The 23948-nt window shown below is 44.0% G+C and overlaps 1 protein-coding gene across 2 annotated transcripts in view; it reads right to left on the bottom strand.

Moving 5' to 3' along the window:
- LOC122565097 (PDZ domain-containing protein GIPC3) overlaps positions 1-23948 on the bottom strand; it is an 88156-nt gene that overhangs the window by 52659 nt on the left and 11549 nt on the right. For both annotated transcript variants that reach the window (XM_043720735.2, XM_043720736.2), the window contains exons 2-3: positions 15135-15320; positions 8876-9056 (exon numbers count right to left, since the gene is read on the bottom strand). In XM_043720735.2, coding sequence (XP_043576670.2) covers positions 8876-9056; positions 15135-15320 — 367 coding nt within the window. The remainder of the gene's footprint in view (positions 1-8875; positions 9057-15134; positions 15321-23948) is intronic.

Below are 23948 nucleotides of genomic sequence, written 5' to 3'. Positions count from 1 at the left end.
ATCCACCATTTAAACCTATTACCCAATTCCTAAGGATCTGTATCCCTCTGCTCCCCCCTACGCATGAATCTGTCCAGACACACCTTAAATGAATCTACCGTGCCTGCATCTACTACCTCTGCTGGTAACGCATTCCAGGCACCTACCACCCTCTGTGTAAAGTACTTGCCACATGTACCCTCCTTAAACCTTTCTCCTCTCACCTTGAATGCATGACCTCTTGTTATTGAATCCCTCACCCTGGGAAAAAGCTTATCTCTATCCACCCTGATTATACCCTTCATGATTTTGTAAACCTCAATCAGGTCTCCCTCTCAATCTCCTTTTTTCTAATGAAAACAATCATAACCTACTCAACCTCTCTTCATAGCTAGCACCTTCCATACCAGGCAACATCCTCACAAACCTTCTCTACATCCTCTCCAAAGTGTCCACATCTTTTGGTAATGTGGCAACCAGAACTGTACACAGTGTTTGAGTGCCTGTGTGCGTGTCTGTGTATATGTGTGTCCGTGTGTATATAGGAGTGTGTGTGTGTATAGTGTAATGGTGGTCACCTGTAATGTGACATGAACCCAAGGTCCCGGTTGAGGCCCTCCCTATGGGTACTGAAATTAGTTAACAGCCTCTGCTCAGCCACTTTTCGCTGCTGCCTGTCCCAAAGTCCGCCATCCTCCAAGGTGGACTTCGGGACAGGCAACAGCGAAAAGTTCCAACAGAGGCCAAGCTAAGTTCCATACCCATAGGGAGGGCCTCAACCGGGACCTTGGGTTCATGTCACACTACAGATGACCACCAATGCACTATACACAGACACGACACTCCTACACACACACACTCACACACAGGCACTCCTATATTCACACAGACACACGGACACACATATACACAGACACGCACACAGACACTCACACACACCCTTACAGACACACACACTCCCACACTCACACAGACATCCTCTGAGAGACTTAGACCACTCTACACTCATGCACACACATATACACTCTCTCTCACAGACACTCACAATCCCCCACCCCAGACATGCACACACACTCCCACACTCACACATGCACCCCCTCACAGACTTAAGACAGTCTATACTCACTACACACACATATACACTCCCTCTCACACTCACAATCCCCAGCCCAGACAGACACACACACACAGACAAAGACCCACATGCACACACATATTTTGTGGGGTGAATTTGTGCTTGCAGAGTTATATTGTACTTTGCTTAAAAACTGCATGAATTCATGTAAAACTCTGTTATCTCACTTTTTAGATTAGAATCAATCTAGACATCATTGCATAGACAGAGAACACAGGGGGCTAACACCTTCAACATACTGTCTAGCTATCATCCATTGTTACAGCTAAACTGAGAATGCAACTTTTAAAAAAAAGTTTTGTGATTTACACGTGAAAGAAGTGAAACTATCATGGTACTTAAACAGATGAAAGACTCAACAGGCAATCAAGGTATTTTTCAATGTATAATTTCAGTTACATCACACTGTAAACTTTTGCTATAAATTCTGCGTCTTCCATAGCCACCTGATGAAGGAGCAGTGCTCCAAAAGCTAGTGCTTCCAATTAAACCTGTTGGACTATAACATGGTGTTGTGTGATTTTTAACTTTATAAATATGAAGATCACAAAGATATACATGTAAAGGAATGACCCTTGTATGTAAGAGCCTGTGCAATGCTTCATGTGTCAGATGACACTAATAGCCTTTGTGTCTCTCTTTCTTTGTGGCAGAACTTGGTCTGTAATATACATATGGCATTTAAAGTAGAAAAACGTTATAAACTCAATAAATATGTTCTTCATAATGAAACAGAATTAAGTCTAATGGAAACATTGAAGATCTTAGTCCCTTAGAAGTGCTACTTATTTTTAATATGAAACTGCTGTTCAATTGGCTTATTTTCTACTTCCAAATGAGCAAATTTCCCTAAATCTACAAGATGCAAGAGTTAATCGAGAGTAGGAATGCAATGGGGCAAAAGATATACAATATGGTGCTGCAAGTGTTACAGTAAAGAACAGTTTCAAAGATGCAATATACACAGAAAACCTTTTATGTAAGCCGCAGCACATCGTAAATAAATAAAAAGCTGCTATAATAAATAATGGAGCATGTTTGTCTCTCCTGTTACCAATTAAAGATGTATTTAGAATCTGAAGATATTTAATGATAAATAACACCATAAAAGAAACATAGCATTTGAGAGATTTTGAATATCATCGTGAAGAATATATATATATTTGTAATTAAACCTTTATCATTCAACACTAAACCATTTTCACTCTACTTTTAAGAACCCAAATTAAAAATGCAGATGCCCAAACAATTGTCTTTCATGATATCAGGTAAGATTTCAAATTTATGCAAATGCTTGTAGTTTAAATATATTTGATCAGGTCATAATTGGGCTGCCAAACAACTACTATAGAGTGACAAAAGCTCTAATTCAGTCGAAGGAGTATCCTCTAAATCATTAAAAACTATTAAATAAGAAACATAGTGTCCCTGTGTCAGAAATGAATTTCAATAATCATATGGTAAAGAAGAAGAATTGTGTACCATCAGTATAATAACAACTTGTACTTATAGAGGGCCTTGATCATATTAAAAGTCCTTGAGGGAATAAATAAAATTAGACATGATAGAAGGACCCAAAGGAGAATTAGATTTACAGCTTACTACCTTATACTCTTAAGGATCACCTTCCACTGAAATGCTATAATTAATGGGACTGGGTTACGTTAATGGTCAGCAATAGATAAGTAGGTAATAGGCATTAGGTATTGCAAAGTTGAAACATACAGTGATAGTTATTCTAAATAGTTGCTTATCTCTTTGAGGTTTCAGTTGGATAATACCAAAGAAAATCTTTAACTAAATTGAGGAGATTAGTTTTGTCAAAATCCTTATCCTTGTAGGAGACAGATAGGTGCCAGATTATTTCAGGTAAAGATGAAAGAATATGAAGTGAGTGTAAAGCTAAAAAAAATCAGCAACATGACTTATAATATTTAGAAAGTTATCGAAGGTGAACATTATGTGGAGGAGCTGGCGTTGGACTGGGGTGTACAGAGTTAAAAATCACACAACACCAGATTATAGATGAAGGAGCAGCGCTCTGAAAGCTCATGCTTTAAAATAAACCTGTTGAACTATAACCTGGTGTTGTGTGATTTGTAACATCAAAGGTGAAGTTAGAATTAAAATTTACTCTGTACAGCTATGTACTATTCCGTTGTGTCATTAAAATTGTTTAGGGTACAAAACTAACCAACTAGGATGTTGTTAGATAATAAAAGACAGAATAGGGCACATGATGAAGAATATGTAACCAAATTCAAAAGCATTTCATTTATTTTTCTCTTTCTCCTCTCCATTCACATCAGAAGTATTGACTCCTACTGGGGCAATGTTTTGTTGTCCCAGACTGTCCTCTCACCTCGTGACTTTTCTTTGTTTTTGAGCATTTACAGCATGTCAGCAGATTACTCTATCAGTAGATGAAGGTGGGAGGTCGGGGGTGGGAGGGGAGTGAAGGTGATAGGTCGGAGCGGAGGGTGGAGCAGATAGTTGGTAGAAAGATAGACAGGTAGGACAGGTCAAGAGGGTTGTACCAGATTGGAGAGTTGGATCTGGGATAAGGTGGGGGGAGGGGAAATGAGGAAACTGGTGAAATCCATGTTGATCCCATGTGGTTGGAGGGTCTCAAGGTGGAAGATGAGGCGTTCTTCCTCCAGGTGTTGGCTCTATCAAGTGAGGGATGCTAGATATGGACATTGTGCCTGAGTCTGATCCTCTCTACGTACAGGACATTGTGTAGTGGTCAGGAACATTGTATTTTATTATCCAAGGATAATGATGGCACCAAGTTGTGATTCCCTTATTTGGATAAATGATTATGCCCCAGAATAATGAGAATATACCTGTTAGCAACATGATCATATAAATGAAGATGAGTAAGCTAAAGTCACCATAATCCTATTGGACATAGGACTGCTTTCTCACTAGAGAGAGAGAGAGAGAGAGAGAGTAAGAGAGAGAGAGACAGACAGACAGAGAGACGACTGCTCGTGAGACATCATGCCTTAGGATAATGTCAAAGTTGAGAAAGCGGGACATTTGTTATGACCCAAAGCAATTCAGGAAATGAACCCATGCTGTTGGTGTCACTCTGCATTGCAAACCAGTCATCCACACTAACTGCATGGTGGCTCAGTGCATTACAGCACCAGTGACCTGGGTTCAATTCCACCCTCCGGCTACTGTCTGTGCGGAGTTTGCACATTCTCCCTATTTTTGAGTGGGTTTCCTCCAGGCGCTCCAGTTTCCTCCCACAGTCCAAAGATGTGCAGGTCAGGTGAATTAGGTAAAAACCGTGACGTCGAACACTTCTTCTGCCGCCTCCACCTCCAAGCTTACTTTCACAATCAGGACTCCCGCCCACTTTCCGAGGACCCCTTTGCCCACCTCCAACACACTGCATCCACCTGGACACCCCGCACTGGCCTATTACCTGCTCTTGACGTCTTCATTTCCAACTGCCGCCGGGACATTAACCGCCTCGACCTGTCTACCCACCTCCCCCACTCCAACCTCTCACCCTCACAACACGCAGCCCTCCAATCCCTCTGCTCCAATCCCAACCTCACCATCAAGCCAGCAGATAAAGGGGGCGCAGTGGTAGTCTGGCGCACTGACCTCTACACCGCTGAAGCCAAACGCCAACTCGAGGACACCTCTTCCTACCGCCCCCTCGACCATGACCCCACCCCCCATCACTAAACCATCATCTCCCAGATCATACAGAACCTCATCACCTCAGTAGATCTCCCACCCACAGCTTCCAACCTCATAGTCCGGGAACCCCGCACTGCCCGGTTCTACCTCCTTCCCAAGATCAACAAGTCTGACCACCCTGACCGACCCATTGTCTCAGCATGCTCCTGTCCCACTGAACTCATCTCTACCTACCTCAACACTGCCCTATCCCCCCTAGTCCAGGAACTCTCCACATACGTTTGAGACACCACCCACGCCCTCCACCTCCTCCAAGACTTCCGTTTCCCTGGCCCCCAATGCCTCATCTTCACCATGGATATCCAATCCCTCTACACCTCCATCCGCCATGACCAGGGCCTCCAAGCCCTCCGTTTTTTCCTCTCCAGACGTCCCCAACAGTACCCTTCCACCGACACTCTCATTCGTTTGGCCGAACTGGTCCTCATCCTTAACAGTTTCTCCTTCGAATCCTCCCATTTCCTCCAGACCAAAGGGGTAGCCATGGGCACACGTATGGGCCCCAGCTATGCCTGTTTCTTTGTTGGCTACTTAGAACAGTCAATCTTCCGTAATTACACCGGCACCACTCCCCACCTCTTCCTCCGCTACATTGATGACTGCATTGGCGCCACCTCGTGCTCCCGTGAGGAGGTTGAGCAATTCATCAACTTCACCAACACATTCCACCCTGACCTTAAATTTACCTGGACCATCTCTGACACCTCCCTCCCCTTCCTGGACCTCTCCATCTCCATTAATGATGACCGACTTGACACTGACATTTTTTACAAACCCACCGACTCCCACAGCTACCTGGATTACACCACTTCCCACCCTACCTCTTGCAAAAAAGCCATCCCGTATTCGCAATTCCTCCGTCTCTGCCGTATCTGCTCCCAAGATGACCAGTTCCACCACAGAACACACCAGATGGCCTCCTTCTTTAGAGACCACAATTTCCCTTCCCAAGTGGTTAAAGATGCCCTCCAACGCATCTCGTCCACATCCCGCACCTCCGCCCTCAGACCCCACCCCTCCAACTGTAACAAGGACAGAACTCCCCTGGTGCTCACCTTCCACCCTACCAACCTTCGCATAAACCAAATCATCCGTCGACATTTTCGCCACCCCCAAAAAGACCCCACCACCAGGGATATATTTCCCTCCCCACCCCTTTCTGCCTTCCGCAAAGACTGTTCCCTTCGTGACTACCTGGTCAGGTCCATGCCCCCCTAAAACCCACCCTCCCATCCTGGCACCTTCCCCTACCACTGCAGAAACTGCAAAACCTGCGCCCACACCTCCTCTCTCACCTCCATCCAAGGCCCTAAAGGAGCCTTCCACATCCATCAAAGTTTTACCTGCACATTCACTAATATCATTTATTGTATCCGTTGCTCCCTATGCGGTCTCATCTACATTGGGGAGACTGGACGCCTCCTAGCAGAGCGCTTTAGGGAACATCTCCGGGACACCCGCACCAATCAACCACACCGCCCTGTGGCCCAACATTTCAACTCCCCCTCCCACTCTGCTGAGGACATGGAGGTCCTGGGCCTCCTTCACCGCCGCTCCCTCACCACCAGATGCTTGGAGGAAGAACGCTTCATCTTCCACCTCGGAACATTTCAACACCAGGGCCTCAATGTGGACTTCAACAGTTTCCTCATTTCCCCTTCCCCCACCTCACCCTAGTTCCAAACTTCCAGCTCAGCACTGTCCCCATGACTTGTCCTACCTGCCTATCTTCTTTTCCACCGATCCACTCCACCCTCCCCCCGCCCCCGACCTATCACCTTCATCCCCTCACCCACTCACCTATTGTACTCTATGCTACTTTCTCCCTACCTCCACCCTCCTCTAGCTTATCTCTCCATGCTTCAGGCTCTCTGTCTTTATTCCTGATGAAGGGCTTTTGCCCGAAACGTCGATTTTACTGCTCCTCGGATGCTGCCTGAACTGCTGTGCTCTTCCAGCACCATTAATCCAGGTCAGGTGAATTGGCCATGCTAAATTGCCCATAGTGTTAGGTGCATTCGTCAGAGGAAAAATGGGTCTGGGTGGGTTACTGTTCAGAGGGTCAGTGTGGACTTGTTGAGCCGAAGGGCCTGTTTCCATACTGTAGAGAATCTAATCTAATCTGGCCTCCCGATCTGATGATATAACAGACATCGCCATTCATAAGCTGTTGAGACTTTGAGGAAGGAGGAATGGACGAATTGTACTAGAGAGCAGTAATTCAAGATCAGTGTATGCATCACAGCCTGGTTTGGCAACTGCTCTTCCCAAGATCGCAAAAAACTACAGAGGGCTGTGAACACAGCCCAGTATGTCACACAAACCAGCCTTCCACCTCCTGACTCCATCTATACTTCCTGCAGCTTTGGGAAAGCAACCAACATATTCAAAGATCCCTCCCACCCCGTTTATACTCCCTTCCATTCTCTTCTGTCAAGCAGAAGGTATAAAAGTTCGAAAACTTGCATAAGCAGATTCAAGAACAACTTCTTCCCCACTGTTATCAGTCTTTTGAATAGACCTCACAAATGTTAATGTTGATCTCTCTTTCTCTCTGCACCTTCTTTGTAGCTGTAACACTGTATTCTGCAGTGTTCTGCAACCTGATGCACTTAGTATGATACAATCTTCCTGTAGAGCATGCAAAACAATACTTTTCACTGTATCTTAGTACAAGAGCCAAAGATAAATCAAATCAAATCAAATCAAATAAACAAAAGAGTTTGTTCAATCACTGAGAGTAGGCCAGTATAGACTGTGAAAGATAGCAGAGACAGATACAACAGATTCAGAATAAGAACAGAGTGGTGCTGGAAAAGCACAGCAGGTCAGACAGCATCCGAGGAGCAGGAAAATCGACGTTTCGGGCAAAAGCCCTTCATCAGGAATAGAGGCAGGAAGCATCCAGGTGGGGTTCCTGACCTGCTGTGCTTTTCTAGCACCACTCTGATCTAAACTCTGGTTTCCAGCATCTGCAGTCCTCATGTTTGCCTCAGAATAAGAACAGTCTAGTCTATGAGTGCAGCCTTTACAGGGCAGGATGGAAAATCAAAGACCAGACTTTGTACTAGATAGAATCCATTAGGACAGAACAGCATGAGTTTGCATCCATGGTGTTTGAGAAATGCACAGAAATGGCTCACACCAGAGAATCTGGTAGCAGCTGAATTGATGTTGTTGGCTAATTAACACAACCTGGGAGCTTTCTTGTAATTGCTGTCAAAGGGGAAGTTGCTTGAATCAGGCCAAAGGTAAAAATAACAATTATTTCTCAGTATTGCTTACATTTCTTACGAAATCAGTCTAATAAATTATGCATCCTAGTTGGGAACTGCCAAATGTTCTAGAAGATATCACTGCAAGCATGGTGCATAGCCATTGCTTTTTGGCCTTCACTCTTTAATTATTCCATAGTAGCATTCAATATTTTCCTTGTTTGCCCAGAAACAGATGGACATTTCAATTGCCAAGCTGAGCTTGCTCCTTCTGTGACAGGTGGCACTTGAGAGGAGCTAGCTAGCATTGTGAACATTTATCATTTCCCCTAGACCATAGCACTGAGCTATGGGCAGCCTCAATAGTTAAACAAAAATTTTTAAACATCCTTTTTCCATTCTGCTGTGTTTGCCATGAGTGGAATATCTCTCGCAAAAATAACAAGCTCTGGTATTCCGGTAGCTCTCCAATATAACCATCAACACCAAATTTACTGTTAAATTGTCAATAAATGATTTTTTTATTGGCTGATATGGAGTGTATGGCCATTTCCAAATCTGTAATGGTAGGCTTCTGTGAAAAATTCGGGCAGTTCCAATCCTACTTGGAAATGGTTAATAATTTTATTAATAATGAAGTAAAGTTAATAAATATTACAATTACAATGGCATTTTGAAGTCACCTATTAATAGATTGTTGCACAATTACCTTTGGACTGGTTTTTAATAATAGGTTAAGAATGTCTTAACAAAATAAATATTACCTTTTATAGAAAAAATTAACAATGTATGATTTGAATGTGGACTGCTTTGTTGAATGACTCACCGAAAGCCTTCCTTGGTTCCACTAATCCAAGTGTAAATGGTTGACCTTTGGGCAAGTCTTTCAACATCTTGGCAACTTCGTAGTGTCGACAACCTACTATCGTTTGATTGTTTATTCCCTCTATGTGATCTCCAACACAGACTGTCTTAATTCTGTCAATTGTACTGTCTTCTTTTATCCTCTGTGGAACCAAAGTTATTGTTTAGTAAAAATGAGTTTAATTAGCCATATGAAAGAGGCTCATATTTTCATTAAGTATTTCAAAGTTCAATGGAGAGGCAGAGCTCCAAAAATGTATTACATTAATTAAAGACAGAAAGAAATCATGAATTTGACATTAGCTGGCATTTCACCTCAAAATCTATGCCTAGACACATGAAAGCAAAGTTATTAACCTCACTGTGAGATGAGAGGAAGGTCTTCCCTTGATGATTTCTTAATACTTATAAGTGAAATTGTTTCTAATACTTTACATCTTCATATGGTTCCCAGCTTGATTCTGAGAAATTTGACTGTTTAATCTTTTAACTAATTCTGTAGGATAATGTTTTACCCAGAGAATGATGCCAGGATATGTTATCACAGGAGGTTAGTCTGCCAGAACTGAATAATTTTTCATGTGATATTGTAGAATCAAGCTATAAATTAACAAAACAATAGGGGAAGGGGTGATAACATATATTCACAGTACATGAACCTAATGAGGATATGCTAATTGAGCAGAAATCCAAGAAAGCAGAAATTCACCTGTTCTCCAGTTTTCAGGTCCCGTTATGACGAAGGCTTTGAACACAAGTATTCTGGCACTAATTTATCATTTTTTGCTTATTTAAACTATTTAAGAAATCAGTTACTAACACTGATTGGTCCCTTTTTCCTATTCAATGCAACACCTTTCCACATGGAAATCATATAAATAAAATTAAGCCAACATTCAGATAATGTTACTATGTTCCAATCAGCAACATTTAAATGTTAATGTGTTTAAAGTGACAGCACTCTGATAGGTTGCTATTTTTAGTATCGGTAGAGCATCATTATGAGCAATATGAAACACTTTCTGTTCATTCCTGACACCAACCAGGTTCCATTTGTTCAGATGAGGAGAGGTTAGATTAGATTCCCTACAGTGTGGAAACAGGCCCTCGGGCGTAACTAGTCCACACCGACCCTCCGAAGAGGATGGAGATGGATGTGGACCTGCAAATGCCCAAAAACCCAAATGAGCAATGGTGAGACAGGAGGTAGCTGAGAAGTTGGGATATCTCCAACAGAACCCAACAGATTTCAGGTCAGCATGGAGGTACGAGACATCTTGTGAAGGTGGAGGATTAGTTGCCTTCTGCATCTGGGATCCCCTCTCAGTTTGTTCCTGCCGCAGACAGCCCCTTCTCAGTCCCACGGCTATTGACAAAGCATCATCAAACTGCTGCAGTCATAGAGCAGGTTCCAGCCCCTGACCAGGAGACTATCACAATGCTAGAGTCTAGATTAGAGTGATGCTGGAAAAGCACAGCAGGTCAGGCAGCATCCGAGGAGCAGGAAATTCGATGTTTCAGGCAAAATCCCTTCATCAGGGATGGTGGTGTATCAGGCAGTCCATCAGGACCTAATAATAGGGCCTGAGGATTAGTGGAGCATGTGGTGGGGCTGGGGCCTTTGATTTCTGTCCCTGGCCCTTGTGTTAATGACCTCCATCCCATGCTCTCCTGTACTTGTTTCTTAGAGTCCTTCACACGGCTCCTCTTGGCTTTCCACTTGTGACAATTGGTCTTCATCGTCTTCCTCAGCTCAGGATGCTTTGTATTTCACTAATTCATCCATGGTCAAACTCTGGCCCCACTCCATCCCTAAATCCTTTCTACTGCACCAGGATATTTGCCTATCACAGTACTAGAGCCCACCAAGTCTCGGGCAGCTGGAGGACACCTGCTGAAGGGATCCCAGGCTATTGCCCAGCTGTCATATAGATGTACACAAAGGAAAAGATGTGCTATTTATGAGGATTGGCTGTACTAAATTTCCCAGCGTTATGCAGGCTGGGTGGATTAGCCACAGGAAATGCAGGGATAGGGTGGGGGCAGGGGCTGAGTGGGTCTGCGTGAGATGCTCTTCAGAGGATTGGTACAGACTTGATGGGTGGAATGAACTCTAGATGCACCTCAGCATTTCAGGTAAGTAGATATCTAAAGTGTTCCTGCTTGTGTCAGGTTAAGTTTGTAATCATGGCGTTATTTGTTTTATGGAAATTTCCATCTACTTTTGGAAACCCTTTGGCATTGCAAGAGGACCATGTCCATTCCATGGGCTGGCTGGGAGTGACCAAGGTGAGTGGAGTCATCTGGAGTCATAGAGTCATAGAGATGTACAGCATGGAAACTGACCCTTCGGTCCAAACTGTCCATGCCGACCAGATATCCCAACCCAATCTAGTCCCACCTGCCAGCACCCGGTCCATATCCCTCCAAACCCTTCCTATTCATATACACATCCAAATGCCTCTTAAATGTTGCAATTGTACCAGCCTCCACCACATCCTCTGGCAGCTCATTCCATACACGTACCACCCTCTGTGTGAAAAAGGTGCCCCTTAGGTCTCTTTTATATCTTTCCCCTCTCACCCTAAACCTATGCCCTCTAGTTCTGGACTCCCCTACCCCAGGGAAAAGACTTTGTCTATTTATCCTATCCATGCCCATCATAATTTTGTAAACCTCTATAAGGTCACTCCTCAGCCTCCGACGCTCCAGGGAAAATAGCCCCAGCCTGTTCAGCCTCTCCCTGTAGCTCAAATCCTCCAAACCTGGCAATGTCCTTGTAAATCTTTTCTGAACCCTTTCAAGTTTCACAACATCTCTCCGATAGGAAGAAGACCAGAATTGCACGCAATATTCCAACAGTGGCCTAACCAATGTCCCGTACAGCTGCAACATGACCTCCCAACACCTCAATACTCTGGCCAATAAAGGAGGAGAAAGTGAGGACTGCAGATGCTGGAGATCAGAGTTGAAAAATGTGTTGCTGGAAAAGCGCAGCAGGTCAGGCAGCATCCAAGGAGCAGGAGAATCGACGTTTCGGGCATAAGCCCTTCTTCAGGAATTATTCTGAGGAGAGAAGAATGAAAACTGGAGTAACTCAGTAGGTAGGTGTCATGGCTGCTGGCAAGACACCAGTCAGGTACCTGCAGGACCTGCTGGCGATTTGTGCAGATCTGTTGCATGTTGATGGGGTGGTATCCTTCCCTGTTAATGAAGGGCATTGGCTGGCCTGTGAAAGGCCAATATCTGCAGCCAATGAGATATGGGGGAATTCAGCGAAGGCAGTGAATCCTCAGTTTAAAAAATAATGCTTTTATTGGCTGCACTGATGTGCAACTGTGTGGGAGTTATCATCCATGATTCACTTTGATTCTATGTCTCCAATGGGAGTGGAATCAGCCAGAATCATAGTCATTTCTGTTCATGCTCACTTTTACATTGAATCACTGCCAATGCAACCACAGCCTCCTCCTCAAACACCAACTTAGATCTACCACAGCTCACAAGAGACAGGCAGTCTTGGGTAATATGGTCTTCACACCAGAGCTTCCCAATCTCTGGGCCATATGACAAGATTCTGGAGTGACAAACTCTAAGGCTCAATGGCAGCTGTGGAGTTTACTTTAAGCTTGGACATTGATGACACCCCTTTAAATGATTTGTTTCCCTGATGGTGGGCCTGGCTGGATCATCGATTTTCTGAGACCCATTTACAGGTGGATCTCTATTCTTTTGTAAACCCTCCCTGTTGAACAATTCTCTCCTGTCAACTCAAAAACCCTCTCCTCTCAACCTACTCAACAATTCCCCGACCCTCCGAGCCACTGCTCCTTCTCAGTGAAAGGCCCAAGGCATGGGGTCACATCGAGAAGAAATTTGGGAAGTGCTGCCTCTAAACCATCTGCACGGAGCTTAGCCACTGTCTGTACCACTGCCACAGGGCACCATCGTATACCACACTGGAACCTGCCCGCTGTACCCACTGTGACCGTTTGTCACTTTTCCATCCTGCAGGTGGCCAAGCGATTTCTACTTTCTGCATCTAGACATAGAGTCATAGAGATGTACAGCACAGAAACAGATCTTTCAATCCAACTCGTCCATGCCAACCAGATATCCTAACCTAATCTAGTCCCATTTGCCAACACTTGGCCCATATCCCTCGAAACCCTTCCTATTCATATACCCATCCAGGTGCCTTTTAACTGTTGCAATTGTATCAGCTTCCACCACTTCCTCTGGCAGCTCATTCCATTCACACACTACTCTCTGCATGACAAAGTTGCCCCTTAAGTCCCCTTTAAATTTTTCCCCCTCACCCTAAACCTATGTCCTCTAGTTCTGGACTCCCTCACCCCAGGGAAAAAATCTTGTCTATTTACCCTATCCATGTCCCTCATGATTTTATAAACCTCTATAAGGTCACCCCTCAGCCTCCGACGCTCCAGGGAAAACAGCCCCAGCCTATTCAGCCTCTTCCTGCTCAAATCCTCCAACTCTTCTCACCATCATAGGCTCTACTCTTCACTGGAGGACCCACCACCTGAATGGCCCACATCACGTTGAGGTGCTGCCCACTTTAAGGTCATGCTGTTGATTGCCTCTCTGACAATGCCCAACTCAAGCCTCTTGTAGGGACTCTTGCTGTCTGTACCAGGAGCTTACTTGCTCAGTTCCCTCAACTCTATTGCTGCTCTGCAACAGTCTTTCTGTGAAGACACAATGCCTGAACCCACTGGGTCTGATTACAACAATAAACTCAGTTGCTACCTCAATGTTGCTTCTAAATACTCACTTTGACTCACTGTTTCCCCACGTATTCCTTGTAAAATTTGGAGGGGACAGCAAAATCCTGTTCAACTTGTTCCCCAGTGATGTTATTGACCTGACCCTTGCCTGTTCTGAAAATAATGAGTACCATTCTCACACAGGTCCACTGTTGGTCAAATCCAAACCCCATGTGATGATGCAAAAGGTCCTCTCTGATGCCACCTTACACTGATCCCCGTGCCTCCAAAACCATCCATTATAGAGCTGTAAAATGTGGGCCTCTCAATGCCAGTGGCTCATGGTTACTCAACATCACATTTCTGTGAGGATAGAATTCCTGCAGAAGCTGCCAAGATGGAAACCATTTCTGTTTCTCTGTCTCTTCATAAAAATAAGTGCTCCTGAGTGTTTTATTTATTTTAGTCAGTCTCCATCTACTGGTATAATTTCATTATTGTCAATATGAATAATGACCTTGTATTCTCTGGGTCGGATCCCCTGAAGTACCAAATTGCATAACCTTCTGTTGTCTAATGTAATGATTCTGAAGCAGATAATGTTAACGTTACAACAATTACACCATTCTGCTAAAATTGCAGACAGTGTGTGGGTGAGGACAAGGGGTTCTACTCTAGCTTTTGGAAAACAGGAATCTGTACTACCACCCTAGTAATTATGCCTGACCAATTGCAATAAACCTTCTAGATTTATAACGGAATAGAGCCTCTTCTGTAGATACTCCACAGTGGTGAATCCCCTGCTAATAATCACTGGGTAGGCCCAACACAACCAAAAGATGAAGGAGGGTTAGCAGCAGTGAACTACCTCAAACCCCCCCTTATCCAGTATCACATATTGGTAAAGGTGGCAAAAACTACAAAGTACCAGGAGTAGTCATCTGGGAAAATATCACATCTTCCATATATTCACACAGGACATTTGCAAGAGCTTTGAGTTGTCTGAAATAGACAATAACTATCTTTGCTCAAAGAATTAGTTTAATAATTTTTTTATGTTTTCTTTTCACTTCAGACAGCTCAGGCATGTTTCTTCATTTCTGAACTCAGGTTGACTAGTGCCCTGATTTTCTTAACAAAGCTAAAGCAACTATTTGTCAACATCCACGACTCTATGGCTCTATGTGCTGACACCTACCTTTAATTGAACACATTAAACTTTAATTTGGACTTGCTGCCACTGCAGCTCCACACTGAGCCAGTTTATAGCAACATGTAGCATAAAAACCCTCTCTTTTCAAATTAAGCATAATTAAAGGTCAAGTAAATTCAAGTTTCTCACCATTTTACTTTTAGTTTTTATGAAACTTTTATGTATACTGATTTACAGCGACTGTTTTAATATTTCTTTCTTTACATCATCTTCTTATCCCCAACCCCTAATTTGTTCAGCTATACTTGAAGGACAGTGTCCACCGTCCGTGCTTCTGGTACCTTAATGAAAGCATAGCCTGTTCCATTGTCAGTGATGGTCAGACCAAGAGCATCTTCTGATTTTATCACCTCCACTTCCTTCATTTGTCCTTTTACATGGGCAAAGATAAAATCCTCCAATCCAATCTGACCTCCCAATAATTTCTGCATATCGACTTTGTGAGTATTCAATGTGCAGAAGAGAATCTATTAAGACAAAAAAAAGCAGTTGTACTTAAAATACATCACGAACAATGTAAAACTAGAGCAACAGTCATTGAAATGATAAAAGTTCATGTTTTAATTGTAACCTAATTATGATAATAAATATGGGCCTGAGAATATGTATCCAATCAGGCTGGCCTGGATATTTAGAACAGAATTAACAATTTTTTCTTCAAATAAAAACACACAAGCATTTGAAAATAAAAATGAATATATTACTTGTGGTACAAGTACCAATAAAGATGTTAAAAGCAAAATGTTATGCTATCACCTGAGGAATAACACAATTACTGCTATTGCTTATCAGCCAACTAGTTAATATTTCCTAAGATATAATAAAAAATTTTGATCTGACATATAAGTTATTGATATGATGTATAATTTTAACGTAAGGGTATTTATAGACTTACAAATTCCATTTTTCTTATGGTTTTTCCTGAATGTGTCATATTTAGAATCATAAACTGTTCTATAGCACAATCCCACAGAAAGGTAAGAATTACCCTGCATTTAATTTGCATGAATATATAAGAATTGTCTCTGATCTTTATGCAAATTTTAGACCCCCTCAATCCACTGATGTGCATCCACATAGTTCATTTTGGAATCATCTTTCCTTTGTTGCTGCAAGACTTCTTGCACATTTTTATTCTGATTCCTCCTGACATAAATAACCTTAACACCTGGAGATTATAAGAAACCTCAACCGTTTAGTCTTACATTTCAGGCAGTATTGAGCTTCTTGCTGATCAAGTAAATGACGGGGTTCAGCCAGTCCTCATGTAAAGGTGTAAAACTATGTTAATTTACATCATAAAACAGCCCGTGCCAAGATAAAAGATAAAGAAGTGTGGAAGGATCAGTATAGATAATTTTTTATTGTTTCAACATATAATTGTAGTTTGCATAACTGATAGTTAAAGGAGGCTATTATTATTATGGATTGATAATTCAGCAAAGTTGATAAACTGTTGCATTTCATGACATAATTTAAAGTCCTAAATTTCCTGTATCTCTATAGATTCACCCAGCACATTTATTATTTCAACATAATAAGTTCTAATGACACCAATAGTTCTATGATAGAAGAAGGTAAACATGTCAACAATTTTATTTTATTGTAAATTATATCCTTCGCCTGATGTAAAAGAACCTGCCTTTGTGTTTTCTTCAATGTTTCCATTAAATTACAAGAATACTTTTGGAAATTGTTTTTCATGTAAAATTACAAGCTGAGAATTATAGACATACTTTTGAAAGTTCAGGCTACATGTGGGAATAGTGAAGCTATTAATGACAAGCTCCTGAGAATTACAGAAAGATAACTGCAGCAACCAAAAATCAAACCAGAAGGGAGGGTGTTCTCAGTGATGTATGCATGGCCCCCATTTTATCAAGAAATTGGATCCTTCTGTTCATGGGAACTACCAAAGATGCAGTGAAGGGAAAGCATGGGTGAGAATGTCCAGTGTTCTAAGAATGGGGAGTGCCTTCAGAGACATGAACAAAGAATGGTTAGTAGGGCAACAAGAGAGATCATAGCTACTGCAAATAAACATGAAAATATAGGAATGAAGATACAGGTCAGGAGGGGCACATATCAGTTACACCGACAGAACAGCAAGTCACTGTGAGAAATTAAAACATGAGTTTCACATTTTTGGCTGAGATAATTCCTCATGAAGAGTTTATGCCCGAAACATCGACTCTCCTGCTCCTCGGATGCTGCCTGACCTCCTGTGCTTTACGAGCACCATATTTTTTTGATAATGATCATGCAGAGAAGCTGATGCAGTTTGCATAGGTACAGGCAATTAAGGTACTGGAGGGGTCAACCTCAGAGCAATCACAAGGGATTTGTGCAAAGAAGCAGAAAGAGAGGGCTGCTGACCACATAAAACAATTTGGTTAATGGAAATGATTATGGTGTTGGGGTTAGGACTGGGAGTCAGATAAAGCCGTTCTTAGATCAGACAGGATATCGGAATTTCACATGGTCTAACTCAAGTTGCAGCTGCAGCTGGGAACTCAGAGATAAAATGCTTGCATTAACCAAAGAACATGACCTCGGGTTTATTGCGATGTAGTTAAAGGAAGTTTGGACTGATCTTTAATTTGATATTAAACTTAAGTTGCTCTCTCCAACTGGGTTTGGAGAATTCCATTGAGTCCAGAAGTAACTGGATTGAGCAATGGAGATGGCATTTTAGCATTGTCAATTATAATAAAGACCATTTGGTTCACCAATATCCTTAAGGAAGAAAATCTGCTCTCCTTATCTTGTCTGGACTACTCCGAACCCACAGCATCGTGGTTGACTCTTAATTACCCTCTGGGCAGATTAAGAGTGAACAATAAAACCTAGTTAAGTCATCAAAACACGCATCTAGCGAACAAATAAAAAAACTGGAATATTTTTTATTAAAAATTCAGATAAAAGCATATATACATTGTACATTCGCTTAACATATTAAATCAATGGGATAAAGGGCATGATTACCTTTGGGAAGAAGAGGATGGATAAGACAATTTGCCTGATTTGTATCCTTTTAACCTTCTTTCAGATTTATTTATCTGACTCTGTCCATTTCTATCTCTGCATGTCACCATTTTATTTTACACTCCTACATTCTTCCCTTTCAGTTTTGCTCATTTATTGGGCACCATTGCCCATTCAGTTAATTGACTATTGATCATTTTTATGAGCAGTGCCTCTCACCTCACGTCTGATGTTTAGTTTTTTTCCTCTTTCATTAGGCCATGGATGGAACGAGTTCAGGAGCTAAATGGAGCTGATGGAACCTAAACTGGGCATCAGTGAGTAAATTATTCATGAGCATGTATCAGACGATAGCATTTCAATGATCCCTTCCGTCACTTTACTGATGCATCAGGAATAGACTAATAGAGTGGTAGTTAGCCAGGTTGGATGTGTCTTTTTTTTAAGACACAGCATAACTCAGCAAATTATCCACACTATCTCATGTCGTAGCTATACTGGAAGAACATAGCGAGGGATGCATTTAATTCTGGAGCACAAATCTGCAACGGTATTGCCAGACTGCTGTCAGGGTCCATAGCCTTTGTAGTATTTATTGCCTCTAATTTTTCTGGATGTCACATGAAGTGAATCGATTTAGTTGGAGACTGCTATCCATTTTGCTGGGGAACCCAGCAGAAGGCTGAGATGAATCATTCACTCGACACTGCTCACTGAAGATGGACACAAATACACTTTGTCTTTTGCACTGATGTGCTGGGCTCCCCCTCATTTGAAGACTGGGATCTTTGTGGAGCCCTTTTAAACCTCATTTTTATGCAGTCATGATTCTACTCCTGGCATGCCCTCCTGCACTCTTATTGAACCAGAGTTTATCTCGCAGCTTAATGGGATCCATCATTTGGAGGAGCTGGTGTTGGACTGTGGTGGACTAAGTTAAAAATCATGTAATATCAGGTTATAGCCCAACAGTTTTATTTGGAAGCACCAGCATTCGGAGCACTGCTCTTTCATCACGTGGGTGTGGAGTATGTATGACACAGAATTTACAGCAAAAGTTTACAGTGTGGTGCAACTGAAATGATATACCTGTATTGAAAAAGACCTGGAGTGTTCGTTAAGTCTCTCATCTTTTAGAATGACCATGTTGGCTGTAGCTCTTTCATATGTAAATGACAGACCTTTTTTTTAAAAGTTACATTCTCAAGGGAACTTTAATAATAGAATACTTAAAAGGGAAATCAGGAGGGCAAAAAGGGGGCATGAGATAGCTTTGGTAAATAGAATTAAAGAGAATCCAAAGGGTTTTTACAAATACATTAAGGACAAAAGGGTAAGTAGGGAGAGAATAGGCCCACTCAAAAATCAAAAGGCCCCCTCGGAATGTGCAGCCCTCCACTCCCTCCGTTCCAACCCCAACCTCACCATCAAACCAGCAGACAAGGGAGGCACGGTAGTAGTTTGGCGCACCGACCTCTACACCGCTGAGGCTAAACGCCAGCTCGCGGACACCTCCTCCTACTGCCCCCTTGACCATGACCCCACCCCCCACCACCAAACCATCATCTCCCAGACCGTCCATAACCTCATCACCTCGGGGGATCTCCCATCCACCGCCTCCAACGTCATAGTCCCACAACCCCGCACCTCCCGCTTCTACCTCCTGCCCAAAATCCACAAACCTGACTGCCCCGGCCGACCCATTGTCTCCACCTGCTCCTGCCCCACCGAACTCATCTCCGCATGCCTTGACACCGTCCTGTCCCCCTTAGTCCAAGAACTCCCCACCTACGTTCGGGACACCACCCATGCCCTCCACCTGCTCCATGATTTTCGCTTCCCCGGTCCCAGCGCCTTATTTTCACAATGGACATCCAGTCCCTGTACACCTCCATCCCCCATCACAAAGGACTCAAAGCCCTCCGCTGCTTTCTTTCCCGCCGTACCGACCAGTACCCTTCCACTGACACCCTCCTTCGACTGACTGAACTGGTCCTCACCCTGAACAACTTCTCTTTCCAATCCTCCCACTTCCTCCAAACCAAAGGAGTAGCCATGGGCACCCGCATGGGCCCCAGCTATGCCTGCCTCTTCGTAGGATATGTGGAACAATCCATCTTCTGCAACTACACTGGCCCCACCCCCCACCTTTTCCTCCGCTACATCGATGACTGTATCGGCGCCGCCTCGTGCTCCCACGAGGAGGTTGAACAGTTCATCCACTTCACCAACACCTTCCACCCCGACCTCAAATTCACCTGGACAGTCTCAGATTCCTCCCTCCCCTTCCTCGACCTTTCTATTTCTATCTCAGGCGACCGAATCAACACTGACATCTACTACAAACCGACCGACTCCCACAGCTACCTGGACTACACCTCCTCCCATCCTGCCCCCTGTAAAAATGCCATCCCATTCTCCCAATTCCTTCGACTCCGCCGCATCTGCTCCCAGGAGGACCAGTTCCAAAAACGCACAACCCAGATGGCCTCCTTCTTCAAGGACCGCAATTTCCCCCCCGACGTGGTCGACGATGCCCTCCAACGCATCTCTTCCACTTCCCGCTCCTCCGCCCTTGAGCCCCGCCCCTCCAACCGCCACCAGGACAGAACCCCACTGGTCCTCACCTACCACCCCACCAATCTCCATGTTATGCGCATCATCCGCCGTCATTTCCGCCACCTCCAAACGGACCCCACCACCTAAGATATATTTCCCTCCCCTCCCCATCAGCATTCCATAAAGACCACTCCCTCCGTGACTCCCTCGTCAGGTCCACACCCCCCACCAACCCAACCTCCACTCCCGGCACCTTCCCCTGCAACCGCAGGAGGTGCAAGACTTGCGCCCACACCTCCCCGCTCACCTCCCTCCAAGGCCCCAAAGGAAACTTCCATATCCGCCACAGATTCACCTGCACCTCCACACACATCATCTATTGCATCCTCTGCACCCGATGTGGCCTCCTCTATATTGGGGAGACAGGCCGGCTACTTGTGGAGCGTTTCAGAGAACACCTCTGGGACACCCGGATCAACCAACCCAATCACCCTGTGGCTCAACATTTCAATTCCCCCTCCCACTCCACCAAGGATATGCAGGTCTTTGGACTCCTCCATCGCCAGACCACAACAAAACGACGGTTGGAGGAAAAGCGCCTCATCTTCCGCCTAGGAACCTTCCAACCACAAGGGATGAACTCGGATTTCAGCATCGCCTTCCTAACCTGCAATCTTCTTCCCGATCTCTCCGCCCCCACCCCAGTCTGACCTATCACCCTCACTTGACCTCTTTCCACCTATCACATTTCCGACGCCCCTCCCCCAAGTCCCTCCTCCCTACCTTTTATCTTAGCCTGCTGGACAAACTTTCCTCATTCCTGAAGAAGGGCTTATGCCCGAAACGTCGATTCTCCTGTTCCCTGGATGCTGCCTGACCTGCTGCGCTTTTCCAGCAACACATTTTCACCCCTCAAAAATCAGCAAGGCGACCTTTGTGTGGAGCCGCAGAAAATGGGACAGATACTAAACGAGTATTTTGCATCAGTATTTACTGTGGAGAAGGATATGGAAGATATAGAATGTAGGGAAATAAATAGTGACATCTTGAAAAATGTCCATATTACAGAGGAGGAAGTGCTGGATGTCCTGAAACGCATAAAAGTCGAGAAATCCCCAAGACCTGATGAGGTGTCCCCTAGAACTCTGTGGGAAGCTAGGGAAGTGATTGCTGGGCCTCTTGCTGAGATTTTTTTTCATCGATAGTCACAGGTGAGGTGCCGGAAGACTGGAGGTTGGCTAACGTTTAAGAAGGGTGGTAAGGACAAACCAGGGAACTATAGACCAGTGAGCCTGATGTCAGTGGTGGGAAAGTTGTTGGAGGGAATTGTGAGAGACAGGATGTACATGTATTTGAAAAGGCAAAGACTGATTTGGGATAGTCAACAAGGCTTTTTGTGTGGGAAATCACGTCTCACAAACTTGATTGAGTTTTTTGAAGAAGTAACAAAGAGGATTGATTAGGCCAGAGCAGTAGATGTGATCTATATGGATTTCAGTAAGACATTTGACAAGTTTCCCCATGGGAGATTGGTTAGCAAGGTTAGATCATGGAATACAGGGAAAACTCGCCATTTGGATACAGAACTGGCTCAAAGGTAGAAGACAGAGGGTGATTGTGGAGGGTTATTTTTCTGACTGGAGGCCTGTGACCAGTGGAGTGCCACAAGGATCGGTGCTGGGTCCTCTACTTTTCATCATTTATATAAATGATTTGGATGTGTGCATAAAAAGTATAGTTAGTAAGTTTGCAGATGACACCAAAATTGGGGATGTAGTGGACAGCGAAGAAAGTTACCTCAGATTACAACAGGATCTTGACCAGATGGGCCAATGGGCTGAGATGTGGCAGATGGAGTTTAATTCAGATAAATGTGAGGTGCTGCATTTTGGGAAAGCAAATCTTAGCAGGACTTATACATTTAATGGTAAGGTCCTGGGAGTGTTGCTGAACAAAGAGACCCTGGATTGCAGGTTCATAGCTCCTTGAAAGTGGAGTCTCAGGTAGATAGGATAGTGAAGAAGGCATTTGGTATGCTTTCCTTTATTGGTCAGAGTATTGAGTACAGGAGTTGGGAGGTCATGTTACAGCTGTACAGGACATTGGTTAGGCCACTGTTGGAATATTGCATGCAATTCTAGTCTCCTTCCTATCAGAAAGATGTTGTGAAACTTAAAAGGGTTCTGAAAAGATTTACAAGGATGTTGCCAGGGTTGGAGGATTTGAGTTATAGGGAGAGGCTGAACAGGCTGGGGCTGTTTTCCCTGGAGCAGCAGAGGCTGAGGGGTGACCTAATAGACATTTACAAAATTATGAGGGGCATGGATAGGGTAGATAGACAAAGTCTTTTCCCTGGGGTCAGGGAGTCCAGAACTAGAGGCCATAGGTTTAGGGTAAGAGGGGAAAGATATAAAAGAGACCTAAGGGGCAACTTTTTCACACAGAGGGTGGTACGTGTATGGAATGAGCTGCTAGAGGAAGTGGCGGAGGCTGGTACAATTGCAACATTTAAGAGGCATTTGAATGGGTATATGAATAGGAAGGGTTTGGAGGGATATGAGCCAGGTGCTAGCAGGTGGGACTAGATTGGGTTGGGATATCTGGCCAGCATGGATGGGTTGGACCAAAAGGTCTGTTTCCATGCTGTACATCTCTATGACTCTATAATAGATGCCATGTCAGCTCAGATAATGCATTGAAGGTGTGAGGTTAAAGTCTGTCTGTCTGTCTGCATCCCAAAGTTCAGTCTGATTCTATTTCTAAAAAAGGGATTTACAGAATCTGACATGCATTCATGCAGTTTTTGAGCAAAATAAAATGTAATTCTGCAAGTACAAATTCACCCCACAAACTTATCTGTGTGTGTTTGCAAATGGGTGTGTGTACGTGTCGGGGCGGGGTGGTGGTGTAGATGTGAGTGTGAGCATGTGAGATAGACATCTCATCTATCTCATTCACTGCAGGCAAAGATGCCATGCGGCATGGTACATTGGCGAGACTGAGCAGAAGCTACGACAACAGATGGATGGACCACTGCACAACAATCACCAGCCAGGAGTGTTCCCTCCCAGTCGGGAAGCACTTCAGTAGTCCAGGACATTCTGCCTCGACCTTCGGGTGACCATCCTTCAAGGCGGACATTTGGGACAAGCAACAATGCAAAGTGGCCAAGCAAAGGCTGATAGCTAAGTTCAGTACCCATGAGCATGGCCTCAACTGGGACCTTGGGTTCATGCCACACTACAACTGACCCCACTGTGCTACACACTATCTCACACATACGCACACAAGCGTGCACATATACACACATATATACACACACACACAGTCTCTCTCTCTCGTACGCTCACACATAGACACCCCCTACATACACACCAACACACGTACCCTCTCACAGACTTACACCCCTTTACACTCACACACATACAGATACTCTCTAACAGACACTCATACCCCGACACACACACACACCCATATGCGCGCACACATATATACACAAACACACACATATGCGCGCGCACACACACACATATAAATTTGTGGGGTTAATT

The sequence above is a fragment of the Chiloscyllium plagiosum genome, unplaced genomic scaffold (assembly GCF_037043375.1).
Source record: "Chiloscyllium plagiosum isolate Xiang-an unplaced genomic scaffold, Cpla_swu_hap1 HiC_scaffold_28, whole genome shotgun sequence".
NCBI lineage: Eukaryota > Metazoa > Chordata > Chondrichthyes > Orectolobiformes > Hemiscylliidae > Chiloscyllium > Chiloscyllium plagiosum.
This window is presented reverse-complemented; position numbering and strand designations above follow the sequence as displayed.